Source organism: Salmo trutta, chromosome 8, assembly GCF_901001165.1.
Source record: "Salmo trutta chromosome 8, fSalTru1.1, whole genome shotgun sequence".
In the NCBI taxonomy this organism is placed as follows: Eukaryota; Metazoa; Chordata; class Actinopteri; order Salmoniformes; family Salmonidae; genus Salmo; species Salmo trutta.
The window spans coordinates 20,542,778-20,561,110 of NC_042964.1; the positions used below are offsets into that span (position 1 = coordinate 20,542,778).

Here is an 18,333-nt window from a genome sequence, read left to right on the forward strand (position 1 = left end):
AACGAAGGAGTTGACCGTGTACTTCAGGAAACAGCAGAGGGTGCACCCCCCTATCTACATCGACGGGACTGCAGTGGAGAAGTTGGAAAGCTTCAAGTTCATCGGCGTACACATCACTAACAATCTTAAATGGTCCACCAGCACAGACAGTGTGGTGAAGAAGGTGCAACAGTGCCTCTTCAACCTCAGGAGTGAGAGGTTGTTTTCCAGGCACCACACTCCCAGAGCCCTCACCTCCTCCCTGTAGTCTGTCTCATCATTGTAGTGACTGGGGGTATTGATACACCATCCAAAGTGTAATTAATAACTTCACCATGCTCAAGGGGATATTCAATGTCTGTTTTTATTTTTATTTTACCCATCTACCAATGGGTGCCCTTCTTTGCGAGGCATTGGGAAACCTCCCTGGTCTTTGTGGTTGAAAATGTGCTTGAAATTCACTGCTCGACTGAGGGACCTTACAGATAATTGTTTGTGTGGGGTACAGAGATGGGGTAGTGATTCAAAAATCATGTTAAACACCATTTTGCACACATAGTTATTATCTGACTTGGTAAGCACATTTTTACTCCTGAAGTTATTTTGGCTTGCCATAACAAAGGGGTTGAATACTTATTGACTCAAGACATTTCAACTTTTCATTTTTTATTAATTTGTAAAAATGTCTAAAAACATCATTCAGCTTTGACATTATGGGGTATTGTGTGTAGATCAGTGACACAAAATCGAAATGTAATTTTAAATTCAGGCTGAACACAACAAAATGTGGAAAAAGTCAAGGGCTATGAATACTTTCTGAAGGCACTGTATATAGTATGTGGAGCAGGAAAATGCATTTATATATTGGACTGGTATATCTATATATTTACAGTACCAGTCAAAAGTATGGACACACCTACTCATTCCAGGTATTTTCTTTATTTTTTCTATTTTCTACATTGTAGAATAATAATGAAGCCATCAAAACAATGAAATAACACATATGGAATCATGTAGTAATCAAAAAACTGTTAAACAAATCAAAAGATATTACATATTTGAGATTCTTCAAAGTAGCCAACCTTAGCCTTGATGACAGCTTTGCACACTCTTGGCATTCTCTCAACCAGCTTCATGAGGTAGTCACCTGGAATGCTTTTCCAACAGTCTTGAAGAAGTTCCCACATATGCTGAGCACTTGTTGGCTGCTTTTCCTTCACTCTGCGGTCCAACTCATCCCAAACCATCTCAATTGGGTTGAGGTTGGGTGATTGTAGAGACTAGGTCATCTGATGCAGCACTCCATCACTCTCCTTCTTGGTCAAATAGCCCTTACACAGCCTGGAGGTCTGTTTTGGGTCATTGTCCTGTTGGGTCAATGGTTTAGCGTCCATTATCAGGACAAATCATAGTCCTGACGACCTAAAACATTCTGTAAATAAGACCTATTGTGATCTGATGTTTAAATTCTTCTTTATGGAAAATGACTTTATAAATGGTCAATATCTTCATTTATTGTTATCAACTGTTTATACAACTTTCATTGTCATGTAAATTACTTTATTAAAACAAGCATAAAATGGATTTGTCATCATGTTTAGTTTTTTCTTTACAACATCATCAAATTGAGGGGGATGCGCAATACTGAAATTGAGAAACTATCTTACAGGCAATTTTCTTAAATATTGATTAAATTGAAGGGGCATGTACATGTACATCCCCATTCTCTGCCTATTGAAATGTCTCTGTTTCTATGGGCATGACGCCACTGCTTGGTCTGCTTTCTAGCACATCTGTTGGGCTTCACAGACTTTTTTTACACCTTGGTTCAGTTGTGGTCCTGGCTTTCATCGGTTGCAGCTAACGTGTCTGTGGTAACTCGGCCAATGCCAATGCCAATAACAACGGCAATGCATATATGAATGGTAATGCTACTATACTGCAGGTAAGTATACATACACATTCAAAAGTAATTATGTATAGTGTCCACGCTATAACCATTTATATTGGATTTCACAGACTTTTCTTCACACCTTGGTTCTGTTGTGGTCCTGGCTGTCATGATAGGGTACAGTTTGTTCTCCTAGTTCAGTTCCAGACAGCACAGCAGCACACCATCGTTAGCTTAGCTCACTGCTATGATTCATATTTGCCACTGGCATCACTAGTGGGGCTAAGACAATCAGACTGTTGTTTTTGGTTTTGGAGAGTTCTTTTTTAGAATTTATTGTAATATACATAGATTTGACACATAACATATACGCCTCCTATATTGTATTGTATGTTACATACCAATGTCATCATGCTAGTTTATAACACACATACTGTACAACACAATAAGCATAACATGTTTATTAATAGTAGTTCATACTGTAGTTGTGAGCAGCCAAAATTGAAAACTTTGATTTGTCAGTGATAAACAAAATCAACTAGTGCAAATGTGTGATAAAACTGTATTTATCTTAAAGACTGAATGTTGTCTATTTCCTTAAGATCACTGTGACCCATTACCACTGACAAGATAATGTAGCAATTGTGTATTCGGAGGCTACAGTGTAAACGTGTGTTAGGTTTACGTCATTCTATTTGATCTCTAATAGTATCAAAACAAAGCTTTAGAGAGACATTCACACGGATTGTGACTGAGCATGGCTTGTCCCCAGTGCTGGCCTGTCTTTCACTGTCTGGCAAACAGAGATGACAATTTCCCCACCCTTTTCTCAAGTTGGCCAAACCGCCACCCAAGGGCCTAATCCCGTCCTTTCCAACCTCAACCCCTCCTACACACAACCCATCACACAGCTAATGCTGGGACTGGTTCTCTCTCTCTCTCACACACACACACACACACACACACACACACACACACACACACACACACACACACACACACACACACACACACACACCTCACTTCTAGTCCTTAAGAAACTTTGCACAAGCATTTCGCTACAGTCGCAATAACATCTGCTAACCATGTGTATGTGACCAATACAATTTGATTTGATTTGACACACGCACACACTCACAAGCCCATCCCAGCAACAACTCACCCTGGGGCTGGCTCTCTTGCAAATTCACACACACACACACACACACACACACACACACACACACACACACACACACACACACACACACACACACACACACACACACACACACACACACACACACACATGGCCTATCTCTGCCATGGAGAGGGCCCTTCCCTTTCCTGTATATAAATGGATTCAGAGGGGCCCCAGCAGCAGCCTGTCTTTGTGTGTGAGAGAGACAGACACTCAGCCCCTGAGGATCAACTCTATCAGACAACTGCAGCTTTCTCCTCTTCAACTTCTACAGAGGTGAGTTTACTCTTCAGCGGTCACTCGTCAAGCAATGTTTTCTGTCTCCAATCTTATTTGTTTGATACTGCATGTATTTGACAATGCTTTGATGAAAAGCAATGCGATGCCTCATAGAATGCATCATTTGCAGTACTCTAAATTCAGTTGCAGTACTCTTTGTGTCTTCTGTGTCTTTTCTTTTCCTTTACATCCGCATTTGGTTGCAAAATGCTGTTAAACTATTGATAAGTTTTACTTTTCGGGAGTCACATTTGTTCCTTGCACAATGCTTCCGTGTCTAAGTACACACTACACAAAACTGTGTATATGAGGGACATATTCGTAGCGCAGGAGCATTGTGCAAAGTGCAAAAAATATTAAAAACCTAATTATAATCTGGCAGCATGGCAGATGAACAATGTGCGTCATAAAGAGAACACAATTTAAATATTGCTCCGTTTATGAAATGCTATTTAAATAGTCACCTCTTGTAACACACATTGTTCAAGAAAAAGATCGAATTAAAGGAAAACTCCACCCAAAAACTATCTTTTGGCATTTGTTTCATTAGTCCATTGTTGACATAGTCCCAAAAACATTTTGCTTGTCAGCAATCAAGTTTTCAAGATGTATAACTTTCAAAATACAGAAATCATCCCTGTATGATGCATTTTGCATCGTACGATGCTGCGTTTTGCATCATATGATGCAAATGGCATCAAACAGGGAGGATTTCTGTATATTATAATAAGGTTTGCGGTATTTTTTGCACTTTGCACAATCATTAATTTTGCCCTATGAACATGTCACCCTATACATACAGTATGAATATGGCATAATCCATTGACTAATAGCTGAAAATAGTAATAACTTGCAGCATTTCCACCTACAAAAAGGCACGGCACTGTCCCAGAAAACATCGCTAAAAACCTGTGGTGATGTTGTTTCTCCCCAATCAGCATTGACCAGCAAATGTTCAGATGAAGGGGGTGACGGCACGATGTGAGCGCGCGTGCGTGTGTGCCACGGGTGGACAAGGTGAAACAGTGCTTTCACTGTGCAGGTCCATGACTCACCTTTCCAACACTGGCCAGAGATCGTCCCACACCCCAAACCTGTCTCCTCGACCAGCACAGCACAGCACACGCCCATTACATAACTCAATTCTTCAATAGTTGTTTGTGCCACAAAGCTGCATGACGTATATTGTGCCATACTTACATTTTATATGAAAACAACCGTGGTGTATTTCATGACTAAAACTGCATTACCATACTTACATAATCATTTCCATTAAACAACCACCCCCCTCCCTCCTAACCTCAAATAAAATAGGCTTTAAAGGAAGAGACCCCCAGAGGATGGTTGGTTGAGGGGATTCCTTTTTCAGTGCTGCTTTATAGACTTACAGCATGTCTCGAGATTTTTATTTACATTTAACCCACTATTAGTAATGTTGCACCACTGCTTGTAGTATATGATGGGGTCTAATAGCTTGTCATTTTATGGACTGCCAAGTTTGGACTTAGATATAGTTTGTTAATGTATATTATTACCTAACTAATTGTAAATGCGCAAGGTCATTTGTTAGTTTTACCACAGATACTGGCATAATTTTACTGGTACACTACTCGTTGTGAAAATGATAAAAATGACAAAATTACAACAACAACAAAAATACACAATGATTCTAAGCAAAGGAATCTGATGACATTGTTGTGTCCCCCACACACTGACACTAAAGTTTCCCTTGTCATTTACGACCGTTTTCTCTCTTTAATTTTAAGATTAACTGCACAGTCTGGTGACACGCTGACCACAAGGGACGGAGAATAACACAACACGCCAAAACAAACAACCAAACACCCCAAAATGTCCGAGCTTGCCAACTGCTTTTCTGGAATTACACCATCAGTAGGCTCCTCTTTATACAGCAAGGAAATAAACAATGAAAGGAAAAATTAACACAGGCTCTACTCAGTGAAACCACAGAGCATTTCAAACCTAAGTTTACTGATCTAGTCACTGCAATAATGCACACTAATACACACATAGAAGTGGTTCCCAAAGTCCTACCAGCACTGACTTCGCTGATAAGTACTTTGTTGAGGGAAAATGTACTTGATACGATTGTGATGTGTGTTGTCTCACCTAGCTAACTTAAGATAAATGCACTAATTGTAAGTCGCTCTGAATAAGAGCATCAGCTAAATGACAAAAATGTCAAATGTAATATATATAATTTTTTTGACATGTGGCTTGTCTTAAAGTTTACGTGCACCTCATCCAGGTCAGTACTCAAGTTCGGTATTGCTGCCCTATCCCAATGTGAAACAGATGGTTTGTGGGAACAGTTAATCTCTTAGCATCTGCAGTACAACTGGGAGTGTCCTCCCCAAGGGCTAGCTGAATATGAATGGAGTTGTCATGTGATATGATACCATACCTAGGAATTGTCTGCTTGTCTGTTTGACTTTCTGTCTCTGTCTCTCTCTCTGTTCGTCCGTTTGTCTGTGTCCCCAGGCACGTGAGGTGACGTTTCAGCGCTGGTACCATGTCTGACTCAGAGCCCGCCGCCAAGCCACAACCCCAGGTGTCTCACCGCGGACGCAGTGCCGCCCCCATCGCCAGCTCCAATGCAGATGGGGAGGAGGTGCCTGAGTTTGAGCCCTTTGGCCTGATGCCCCGAGGACCCCCTCCACTCAGGGGTGAGGAGGAGAAGGAGCCTGTGTGTGTCTGTGGGTGCGTGCACGTGTGTGTGTGTTTGAGTGTGTGTGTGGTGTGCGACAGAGAGAGACAGAAGTGTGTTTGTACGTCAGAGTGTTGGTTTGTGAGTCAGTATGTGCCTTGGTCACAAACGAAAAGAGACCCTACAATGACACGTTTCCTGTAGATTTAGGATGCTGACTGACAAATGAATGGCATTCCGTTCAGAGTTATCTCAACACACGTCTTCAGACACATCCTGAGTCTATCAGCCTCGTCACTGTTCTCCGTTCCTCAGCATTATCTCCCTAGAACACAAGGCAGGGTTCTAAATAAGAATGGAATGACTGGAATTTAGAACCTCTAACAGACTGGAAGCAACTTCAGCTGTCCCCTCATGATAGGTAATTCTGAGACCTCAGGATAAGACCCAGATGCAGACAGTTCAAAGTAACAAAAGTTTATTACAAAAACAGGGGGCAGGCAAACGACAGGTCAAGGGCAGGCAGAGGTCAGTAATCCAGAGCAGAGCCCGAAAGGCACAGAACGGCAGGCAGGCTCAGGGTCAGGGCAGGCAGAATGGTCGAAAACAGGGACTAGAGCAAAAACAGGAGTACGGGAAAAACGCTGGTAGGCTTGACGAGACAAGACAAACTGGAAACAGACAAACAGAGAACACAGGTATAAATACACAGGGGATAATGGGGCAGATGGGCGACACTTGGAGGGGGGTGGAGACAAGCACAAAACAGGTGAAACAGATCAGGGTGTGACAGTCATAGCCATCTAAATAATATCTTGTAGTGAGTTTCCCAAAAAGAACAACCAACAACAACCACGTTGTTGATCTTCGACTACAGTTCATCATTTTTACTATACGTCACCACAGTCTGCAGACAAAGCTGTCTGTCTAACCTAGGATAAGAAGGCTCCCAAATTTGAACACTCAAAGTAATCGGCCTTCAGAATGTCTCTACCACTCTTCATACATTTGAACTTACAGGATCCCATACGTTACGTTATGTTGAAGATAGAATCGTTAGTTGCCATATCCATTTTTGGACTTATAAATAAATGATATATACAGTTGTGGCCAAAAGTTTGAGAATGACACAAATATTAATTTTCACAAAGTCTGCTGCCTCTGTGTCTTTAGATATTTTTGTCAGATATTACTATGGAATACTGAAGTATAATTACAAGCATTTCATACGTGTCAAAGGCTTTTATTGACAATTACATGAAGTTGATGCAAAGAGTCAATATTTGCAGTGTTGACCCTCCTTTTTCAAGACCTCTGCAATCCGCCCTGGTATGCTGTCAATTAACTTCTGGGCCACATCCTGACAGATGGCAGCCCATTCTTGCATAATCAATGCTTGGAGTTTGTCAGAATTTGTGGGTTTTTGTTTGTCCACCCGCCTCTTGAGGATTGACCACAAGTTCTCAATGGGTTTAAGGTCTGGGGAGTTTCCTGGCCATGGACCCAAAATGTCAATGTTTTGTTCCCCGAGCCACTTAGTTATCACTTTTCCCTTATGGCAAGGTTCTCCATCATGCTGAAAAAGGCATTGTTCGTCACCAAACTGTTCCTGGATGGTTGGGAGAAGTTGCTCTCGGAGGATGTGTTGGTACCATTCTTTATTCATGGCTGTGTTCTTAGGCAAAAATGTGTGTGAGCCCACTCCCTTGGCTGAGAAGCAACCCCACACATGAATGGTCTCAGGATGCTTTATTGTTGGCATGACACAGGACTGATGGTAGCGCTCACCTTGTCTTTTCCGGACAAGCTTTTTTCCGGATGCCCCAAACAATCAGAAAGGGGATTCATCAGAGAAAATGACTTTACCCCAGTCCTCAGCAGTCCAATCCCTGTACCTTTTGCAGAATATCAGTCTGTCCCTGATGTTTTTCCTGGAGAGAAGTGGCAGCTTCTTTGCTGCCCTTCTTGACACCAGGCCATCCTCCAAAGTCTTCGCCTCACTGTGAGTGCAGATGCACTCACACCTGCCTGCTACCATTCCTGAGCAAGCTCTGTACTGGTGGTGCCCCGATCCCGCAGCTGAATCAACTTTAGGAGACAGTCCTGGCGCTTGCTGGACTTTCTTGGGCGCCCTGATGCCTTCTTCACAACAATTGAACCGCTCTCCTTGAAGTTCTTGATGATCCGATAAATGGTTGATTTAGGTGCAATCTTACTGGCAGCAATATCCTTGCCTGTGAAGCCCTTTTTGTCCAAAGCAATGATGACAGCACGTGTTTCCTTGCAGGTAACCATGGTTGACAGAGGAAGAACAATGATTCCAAGCACCACCCTCCTTTTGAAGCTTCCAGTCTGTTATTCAAACTCAATCAGCATGACAGAGTGATCTCCAGCCTTGTCCTCTTCAACACTCACACCTGTGTTAACAAGAGAATCACTGACATGACGTCAGCTGGTCCTTTTGTGGCAGGGCTGAAATGCAGTGGAAATGTTTTTGTGGATTCAGTTCATTTGCATTGCAAAAAGGGACTTTGCAGTTAATTGCAATTCATCTGATCACTCTTCATAACATTCTGGAGTATATGCAAATTGCCATCATACAAACTGAGGCAGCAGACTTTGTGAAAATTAATATTTGTGTCATTCTCAAAATTTTGGCCACGACTGCACACACTGATTCTTGAAGAAGGCAACTTATAAATGCCTCATGATTAGTTCAACTGTCGTACCTCTTCAGAACCCAAAACATAAGCTTGTTTTACTCTAATGTTTGTAAACAACGTACATGTAAACAATGTAAATGCCTCAAAATCTGGTTAAAACTATAATTTAGATGTCATGGATGTTCAGTCCTTCAAATCAAAATGTATTAGTCACATGTGCCGAATACAACAGGTGTAGACCTTACAGTGAAATGCTTACTTACGAGCCCCTAACCAACAATGCAGTTTAAAAAAAATACAAATACAGATAACAATTAGAGATACAAGTAACAAGTAATTAAAGAGCAGCAGTGAAATGACAATATACAGGGACTATATACAGGGGGGTACTGATACAGAGTCAATGTGTGGGGGCACCGGTTAGTTGAGGTAATATGTACATGTAGGTAGAGTTATTAATGTGACTATGCATAGATGACAACAGAGAGTAGCAGTGGTGTAAAGAGGGCGTGAGAAGGGGTGAGGGAGGGGGGGGGTCAATGCAAATAGTCTGGGTAGCCATTTGACTAGATGTTCAGGAGTCTTATGGCTTGGGGGTAGAAGCTGTTTAGAAGCCTCTTGGACCTAGACTTGGCGCTCCGGTACCGCTTGCCATGCGGTAGCAGAGAGAACAGTCTATGACTAGGGTGGCTGGAGTCTTTGACCATTTTTAGGGCCTTCCTCTGCATCCATAGCTCTGTCTATGAATTTGAGAGACGTTATATTTCTCCAGGCCCATCCCTCAGCTTTTTACTGAAACAGAGGTTTATTGGAATAACTGCTCAAGGTCACATGGAAAAATATCAGGGCCCAAGTTACGATGACAAGTCTGCATCTCTCTCCCCTTTTATATTCCTCTCTCTCCTCATCTCTCTCTTCCTCGTTCTCTTCCTACTCTCCTATCAGAGTTCTTGGACATCTGGGACGTGAACATGCTGCGGAACCCAGACGAGGTCAATAAGCGGCAACACACCACCCACCTGTACGCCAACGACCACCTCATCGTTCGCAGGGGACAGGAGTTCCAGCTGAAGGTGACCTTTGACCGTCCCTACAAGCCCTCCGACGACCAGTTCGCTGTGGAGTTCGTCATCGGTGAGATAAAGAAACCCCCACCTAAAAAAGTTTCCTAAGATAAAAAATGTCTAACTCTGTATCATTGGTTACTGGTTAAGAAGTAGTTTACTGTATGTACATCTAGTAACTTGCATCCAGATGCAGGGTACCAAAAGTAAAGTCATGAAAATAATATAGTTTTATTATGTTTCAAGTGGCGGTTACATTAAGTGCGGGGACATTCATTGTATCTTTTTTTCATTGAATGTTCCCGCACTTAATTTATAACCGCCACTTGAATCATAATAAAACTAAGGAGGAATGTGTGCAGGTATTTATCTTTCTTTCCTGTATCAGTGGTTAGGTCTACCATAGGTCTACCATAGCTCTAGTCCAGGGTGTTAGTACGAAGGCTTGGTGTAGGGTGAAGTTGCCCCTAGACGCTGATCTTTGGTCTGTTTTACATTTTCTCCACTAATGGTTAAGGTTAGGATTGGGGGATGGGAAGTTGATCCTAGATCTGTACCTAGAAGAAACTGCACCCCGGAGCCAAAGACCAGAGCTAGGTCTAACCCTGCCCTGACATGTCATTCCCCTGTTCCTCCTATCCACCAGGGGGCAGTCCCCAGTTCAGTAAGGGCACCTACATCCCTGTGTCTGTGGCCAGTGACCGCCAGAGCCCGTGGGCCGGCCGGGTGTTGGACAGCGCAGACAACGTGGTCACGGTGGGGATCACCCCAGCGCCAGACTGCATTGTGGGAAAGTGGCGCACGTACGTGGCGGTGGTGACGCCATATGGAATCCGCAGGACCAGGCAGGACGAGAGTCGAGACGTCTATATCCTGTTCAACCCCTGGGCGGCAGGTCCGTGACACTCACTGATGACAGCAATCACACTAGCCTGTTCCCACAACAGTTGTTTGTACTGACTGATTGATTGATTGATCGATTTAGCTCTATTAATCTCGTTAGTCTATTCATCTACATTCTGATAATAGATTCCATTGTATTGTTCTGGCTTCCTTCCACCAGCTGATTCTGTGTTCCTGGATGATAGCAATGAGAGGGAGGAGTGTGTTCTCAATGAGGTGGGGGTCATCTACCACGGGGCGTTTGACGACGTGTCCGAGCGGCCCTGGAACTTTGGCCAGGTACAGAGAGACCCAGTGCACCACTACTAACTACGCAATGATTGGTTTTGGTGTGGTGATACGCTATCTGTACCATGCAGAATTCATTTGTAACTACTGCACATGTAAGTCATTATACATCAAATAGCAGGACGGTTGTTTCTTAGTCCATACACATTACCTGTCTGTCATCTTTTTGTTTTGGCTTTAAGAAACTGTCTGATTCTCTATGTGATCATCAAAGAAGTTCAGTGAACACTGAACTGAACTTTGCTTGTTGCAGTTTGACTATGGGGTGCTGGATGCCTGTCTGTTCATCATGGATAAAGCTGCCATGCCCATCACCAACAGGGGCGACCCCATCAAAGTAGCCCGGAAGGCCTCAGCCATGGTGAGGGTTACGGGGGTTACCACCGGTCCATACAGAGAACCCATTAAGATCACAACGTTCTTACAGTACAACCGTTTCATACAGTAGATTTATAGGGGGGAAAACTCCATGGAGGCTTGAGAAAAGACTCCTTGCCAGAAGACACATTTCAAACCACATCAAATCAAATCACATTGTATTAGTCACATGCGTCGGATACAACAAGTGCAGACCTTACAGTGAAATGCTTACTTACGAGCCCCTAACCAACAATGCAGATAAAAAAAATATGGATAACAATAAGAAAAAGTCATGAGTAATTAAAGAGCAGCAGTAAAATATCAATAGCGAGACTATATATGAGGGGTACTGGTATAGAGTCAATGTGCGGGGGCACCAGTTAGTCGAGGTAATATGTACATGTAGGTAGAGTTATTAAAGTGACTATGCATAGATGATAACAACAGAGAGTAGCAGTGGTGTAAAAGAGGAGGAGAGGGGGTGGGGGGCATTGCAAATAGTCTGGGTAGCCATTTGATTAGATGTTCAGGAGTCTTATGGCTTGGGGGTAGAAGCTGTTTAGAAGCCTCTTGGACCTAGACTTGGCACTCTGGTACCACTTGACGTGCGGTAGCAGAGAAAACAGTCTATGACTAGGGTGGCTGGAGTCTTTGACAATTTTTAGGGCCTTTCTCTGACACCGCCTGGTATAGAGGTCCTGGATGGCAGGAAGCTTGGCCCCAGTGATGTACTGGGCCGTTCGCACTACCCTCTGTAGTGCCTAGCGGTCGGACGCCGAGCAGTTGCAATACCAGGAAGTGATGCAACCAGTCAATATGCTCTCGATGGTGCAGCTGTAGAACCTTTTGAGGATCTGAGGACCCATGCCAAATCTTTTCAGTCTCCTGAGGGGGAATAGGTTTTGTCATGGCCTCTTCTTCATTTCTACTTGAAGAGAGATTTGTACTTACAACTCATAGGCTTGTAACAGGCTATTTGCATCCAAAATGGCACTCTATTTCACATATAATGCATTACTTTTGACCAAGGTATTCCCTATATAATGCATTACTTTTGACCAGGGTATTCCCTATATAATGCACTACTTTGACCAGGATATTCCCTATATAATGCACTACTTTTGGCCCGGCTATTCCCTATATAATGCATTACTTTTGACCAGGATATTCCCTATATAATGCACTACTTTCGACCAGGGCCCATAAGGCTCTGTTCAAAAGAAGTGCACTGTAAAGGAAATAGGGTGCCATTTCGGATGCAGAGAACCGTATGTTTGCCTCTCTCTCCCAGCTGAACTCTCGTGACGACGACGGCGTGCTGGTGGGAAGCTGGAGTGGTGACTACACCTACGGAGTGGCACCCACCTCCTGGACTGGAAGTACTGAGATCCTCCTCAACTACTCCAGCAGCAAGATGCCCGTCTGCTATGCCCAGTGCTGGGTCTACGCTGCTGTCTTTAACACCTGTGAGACCTGCATACGGCTACAATATTCCCCAAACTTTCAGAAAATTCTATTTTTTCTGAAATCTGTAATGATTCCAGAAATGTTTAACTAGGATTTCCCAAAAATCATTTGGGCAAAGTTTTGGGATTTTTACAATGCTAATGAGTGAAATATTTGGGAGGATTTCATAATTAATAACTCAAATTAATTTCCTACTATTTGATGTGCAGAATTCCCCCAAAAAGTCTGAATTTTTTGGGTTGTTGCTGATGATACAGTTTCTTTCCTTCCCCCTCGGCAGTCTTGCGCTGTCTGGGCATCCCCGGCAGGGTTGTCACCAACTTCTTCTCTTCCCACGACAATGACGGCAACCTGAAAACTGACATCATCCTGGATGAGAACGGCAGAATTGACAAGCAACGCACCAAGGACTCTATCTGGTAGAATTGTTCCAGTGACAGACAAATCATTTTCTGATTTGATTTGATTTCAACATTTAAAAATACAATTCACGAGCGGAGAGACTGCCTTTAGAATGATTTATGGTAATGTCAAATAATGGAATGGATGTGTTGCCGTAGGAACTACCATTGCTGGAACGAGTGCTACATGAGCAGGCCAGACCTTCCTCAAGGGTTTGGAGGCTGGCAGGCTGTGGATGCCACGCCCCAAGAGACCAGTGATGGTGAGGTGTTCATACACACAAGCATGTATGCACGCGCACACACACACACATATACTGTAGAAACAGGCACAAGCACTCACACACGCGCACACATACGCAGCAACACGCACACAAACACATATGCAGAAACACACACACACACACAATTTAACTGACCATGTTATAATTTTTACATAACCATGTTATGAAATGTACATGCTGTGTAGTTACTATATTATATCATTATTTGGGATATTACTAATTCCTAATGTGTCTTTCATTGTATCCAGGGATGTACAGGTGTGGCCCTGCATCCGTCCAGGCCATCAAACATGGCCAGATCTGCTTCCCGTTCGACGCACCTTTCGTGTTTGCTGAGGTAAATACTACAACAATGAGCCATATGTAACGGGCGTCGTAAGGATTAGACCAAGGTGCAGCGGGAACGTGTATACTCTCTTCTTTATTAAATCAAAAGAAGGAAAAACAAACAAATCACGTGTACAAAACAACGAACGCCACTAAACAGTCCTGTCAGGTGCACAGACACAAAACAGGAAACAACTACCCACAAATCCCATTACAAAACACCCCTATACACCCCTATAACACCCCCATTAACTAAACATAGAAATAGAAAGACTAGAACTAACATAGAAATACACTTACATAGAACATAGACCAAAAAACCCCGGAACACATAAAACAAACACCCCTCTTACATAAGCACATAGCCCAACAAACCCCGAAACACTATAAACAAACACCCCCTGCCACGTCCTGACCAAACTACAATAACAAAATACCCCTTTACTGATCAGGACGTGACACCATCCTAGTGGCGCAAAACACCAACTGAACAGGACAGTATACAAAATGTTACAACCCCTATTGGTCACTTTCCAAGACAGTCCATTTTTGTTTGCATCAGTTTGAATCAGTGAGCTCAATTGTAATAGTGAACATACGGTACCAGTACATGTGTTTTGGTATTACTAGTATATATATATATATGACTTATATATGACTAAACATATCAATAGATGACTAATTACTGGAATTTTACATGATGAATGTGTCCCATTTGTTCTATAGGTGAACAGTGATGTGGTGTTCTACTCGCGGAACCCCAGAGATGGAACCCTGGAGCCGGTCAAAGTCAACAGCAGCCATGTTGGCCGGATGGTGGTGACCAAAGCTCCAGGCCAGGACACTAGGCGTGACATCACTGACCAGTACAAGTTCCCCGAAGGTAAGAGAGGAGAGAGGAGGGAGCGTCACAGAGCAAAAGCGTAAAGGGACACTTTCCCGGACACAGATTAAAAATGACCTATGCAGGAATCACTCCACCATTTCCTGCTGGCTAAAATTCGAATAGTTCGCCTAATTTCAGTTTACGTGACAAAACAAGCAAGTATCATGGAGAGAATCATTGTACCATCTAAACCGCTGTATATTCAGCTGTTTGAAGCTGGTATACAAAACTGAAAGTAAACGAGACAAAAATGAAACTTAAGCATGGGTAGCATATAAATAGTGCACATAGAACAAATCTAACATTTCTTGGACTTGCTTTCAATGAGAATGACAGATCTATAACTCAAATGTATATGTGAATTTAAACTGCATTAAAACTGCATTGTTGATTTAAGGGCTTGTAAGTAAGCATTTCACTGTAAGGTCTACTACATCTGTTGTATTCGGCGCACGTGACAAATAACATTTGATTTAAATGTTAAAAGAAGGGTTTTGTCTCTGTGTGAACGAGGTACGACCACTCGGAAAAACCCAGATTCTAAATGTGGACTACTTCTGAAACAAACCGTATAATCTTTCCCTTTCATCTGTGGTCTCCCACATCCACAGGTAGCCCAGAGGAGCGCACGGTTCTGGAGAAGGCAGAGGAGTACGGTTGTCAGCGTGAGAAGGCCATCCTCACAGAGGCTGACGTGGAGCTGGACATGCCCCTGATCGAGGTGAGGGTGGGGGATGACTTCGAGCTGAAGCTGGAGTTCAACAACAAGAGTGGCCAGGCTCGCACCGGGGACGTGTACGTCAGTGGCAACGTGGTGTATTACACAGGAGTCAACAGCTCTGAGTTCCTCTTCAAGACCCCTAAAGTGACATTGGATCCCATGAAAGGTGGGCAGGTGGGGGAGGAGGGGTGGTGTGTGTGGGTTGGTGGGTTCTTGTAAGATCAATATTCTAGTTACTAGTGGCAAGCCAGTTGCTCTCCAATATTTCTAAAGCAAGACGCGACAAAATACATGAAAATTCAAGTAAAACTCAAGGAGACAAAGCATAGCCTAAGAAAGTCCTCTCTGTGTGTCCACAGCTGAGAAGAAAGTGATCCAGGTGCGTTCCCAGGACTACATGAGAAAGCTGGTGGAGCAGGCCAACCTCCACTTCATCGCCACTGGGAAGGTCAAGGAGACGGGTCAGATTGTCACCGCCATGAGGGTCGTCACTCTTCACAACCCCAAACTCTCTGTCCAGGTCAGAGGTCATGTTTTTAGGAGTGGTAATATGCTCACAGCCTGAAACAAATCAATTTGTACTCTGTAGAGCAGGGGTGTTAAACAAACGCCGCAAGGGGTCCAATCCGGCAAATGTTTTAATGGTTTGTTTTGGGGTGGGGGGGGGGGGGGGGGGGGGGGGGGGGGGCGGCGATCTCAATATACTTTAAAATGACAAAAACCAAATCAAAACGGTAGAAATTATAATGGACCTGCATTCAGATATTATCTTGACTGTGTTCAGCGTCGCTAATAATCAGCTAAATGAAAGCTAGACAGTCAGGGAGCACTGAAAAATTCATAGAGGACTATTTTGGGCTAATTCTGATGGCGAGGAAATATAACCAATTTTCAGTGCAGCCCTCCGGACCTCGTTGAAGACCGAATAAAGACTGAATTCTGCGAAAAGTGTTTGACATCCCTGGTATAGAATACAAAGTATTTTCCAAATATGCTCAGTTTATCGATCCTTGCTGGGTCTTCACGGACAGGACCGGGACCAACTCTCATCCCCTCTCTGTAGGTGTCTGGTCTGGCTAAGGTAAGTGAGGAGATGTTTGTGACTGTGGAGTTCACCAACCCCTTCAAGTTCAACCTGGAGGATGTGTACGTTCGCGTGGAGGGGCCAGGAGTCATGCCACCCAAGTATAAACATTACAGGTGAGCAGAGTGATACCTGTATGTGTGTGTGTGTGTGTTTTGTGTGCGTGTGTGTGTGTGCATACTCACGTGTATATGTGTGTATTCCAGTCTGATCCTGGCTGGCTCGTCCCTGACGTGGACAGAGAGTTTTAACCCACGAAGGGAGGGACCCACCAAGCTGATGGCCAGTCTGGACTGTGCTGCACTCAGGCAGGTGTACGGTCAGGCCCAGCTGACCGTCATGCCCTGAGCAACACAAGGGAGATGGCACAGCTATACAACACAGCTACAGCACAGCTAGACAGCCTATTTACAGCTCATTTACAGCCCAGCAAGCAACAATTAAGAGATTAGTTTTTTCTTCTTCTTCTTCTTGGATGGATCATGTAATTTTACAAAAGAGGCAATATTTTTTAACTATGCAACATTTAGTGTAGTTCAATGTAATTGTTTCCATTTCTATCCAAGGAAAACACAACTACATCATAGCTAATACAGCCCAGCTACCAACAGATTAGAGATTGGGCTTGAATATTAGGCCGAATACATGGTTCAACCTATCTTCACAAGAGATGCAACATTTTCTAACCACAAGATGCAACATTTATTGAAATTGATGAAAAGTTAAATATCCCTGTTTTCTTTTCTTTTCTGTTTTGACTTCTATGCGAGAGAAATACTTATATAACCCAAATTAAAAAGATGAACATGACTATGATTTGCGTGTTATCAATTATTGTGTTTTTATGGCAATATACTTTGGTTTTGAAATGTCCAGATAAGATCTTTTGAAATCAAATATTTAATGTATGCTCTCAAAATTATAATTCTTCGAGCATCCAGTTCTAAATTTGAAGTTGTGCACCTTGCCCTATGCACGACAGGGATGAGTGAGTAAGTGACTTGAGCACTTCTGTGCTTCGTTCCCTTCCGCACAAGCCTAGGAGTTTCTTTCATAGGCTGTGTTTATACAGCCATCCTAAGGTTTTAATTTTTTTTCTTCGTACTGTTCTGACAGTTTTATATGTCAACCATATCAGATTAGAGCATTCATACTGATGTATTCTCTGAAATAGCACACAGACGCAATGCTCATTTCCTTTCACTGTTCCTATCAACATTTGGTGTGGTAGTCTTGGTGATGGCAGGTCATGTGCAAAAAATATATACTACATGTACAAATACGTATATGGTATGAATCAGAACTCAAAAGACCAGATTCCATGTGTTTTCTTTCTGTTTACACATTGGGAAAAGATCAGATATGTATCAGATATACCAAATAAGTGTCAAAAGATCAGAACTGGACTGCCTGTGTAAACATGAAATGTTTCAAGCTATTATTTTAACAAAACTATTTAAGAACCTCTTTTACACACTGAGACCGACTGTTCAACAGTAGGCCAATGCGTGTCCAGCAAAGGCCAGCATGATATTACCTGATATCATACTACAATCTCTATTTTGCCAGACTTATATCTATAAAACCATAATTTGAAAATTAGCCAAAAATACAAGACGATTTATTTTATTTGTAGGACATAAAGCATGATGAAACTAAGAGGCTCAAAGTGAAGGTGTAGTTAGTTACTAACACATGTAGCACAGCCTCATACAAGGTCAGGGTTTTGTGATGGCCACTCCAATACTTCGACTTCGTTGTCCTTAAGCCATTTTGGCACAATTTTGGAAGTATGCTTAGAGTCATTGTCCATTTGGAAGACCCATTTGCGACCAAGCTTTAACTTCCTGACTGATGTCTTGAGATGTTACTTCAATATATCCACATA

At 42.9% G+C, this 18,333-nt stretch overlaps 1 protein-coding gene across 1 annotated transcript; it reads left to right on the plus strand.

Moving 5' to 3' along the window:
* The first annotated feature begins 3,219 nt into the window (after window positions 1–3,219).
* f13a1b (coagulation factor XIII, A1 polypeptide b) lies at window positions 3,220–17,261 on the plus strand. Its single transcript, XM_029760365.1, has 15 exons — window positions 3,220–3,326; window positions 5,832–6,016; window positions 9,606–9,794; window positions 10,371–10,619; window positions 10,788–10,906; window positions 11,169–11,276; window positions 12,567–12,741; window positions 13,023–13,161; window positions 13,303–13,406; window positions 13,676–13,764; window positions 14,481–14,637; window positions 15,252–15,527; window positions 15,721–15,881; window positions 16,425–16,561; window positions 16,652–17,261. Exons 2-15 carry the CDS (start codon window positions 5,863–5,865, stop codon window positions 16,791–16,793), a joined length of 2,199 nt encoding a protein of 732 aa, XP_029616225.1. The 5' UTR covers window positions 3,220–3,326; window positions 5,832–5,862; the 3' UTR covers window positions 16,794–17,261.
* The last annotated feature ends 1,072 nt before the right edge of the window (window positions 17,262–18,333 follow it).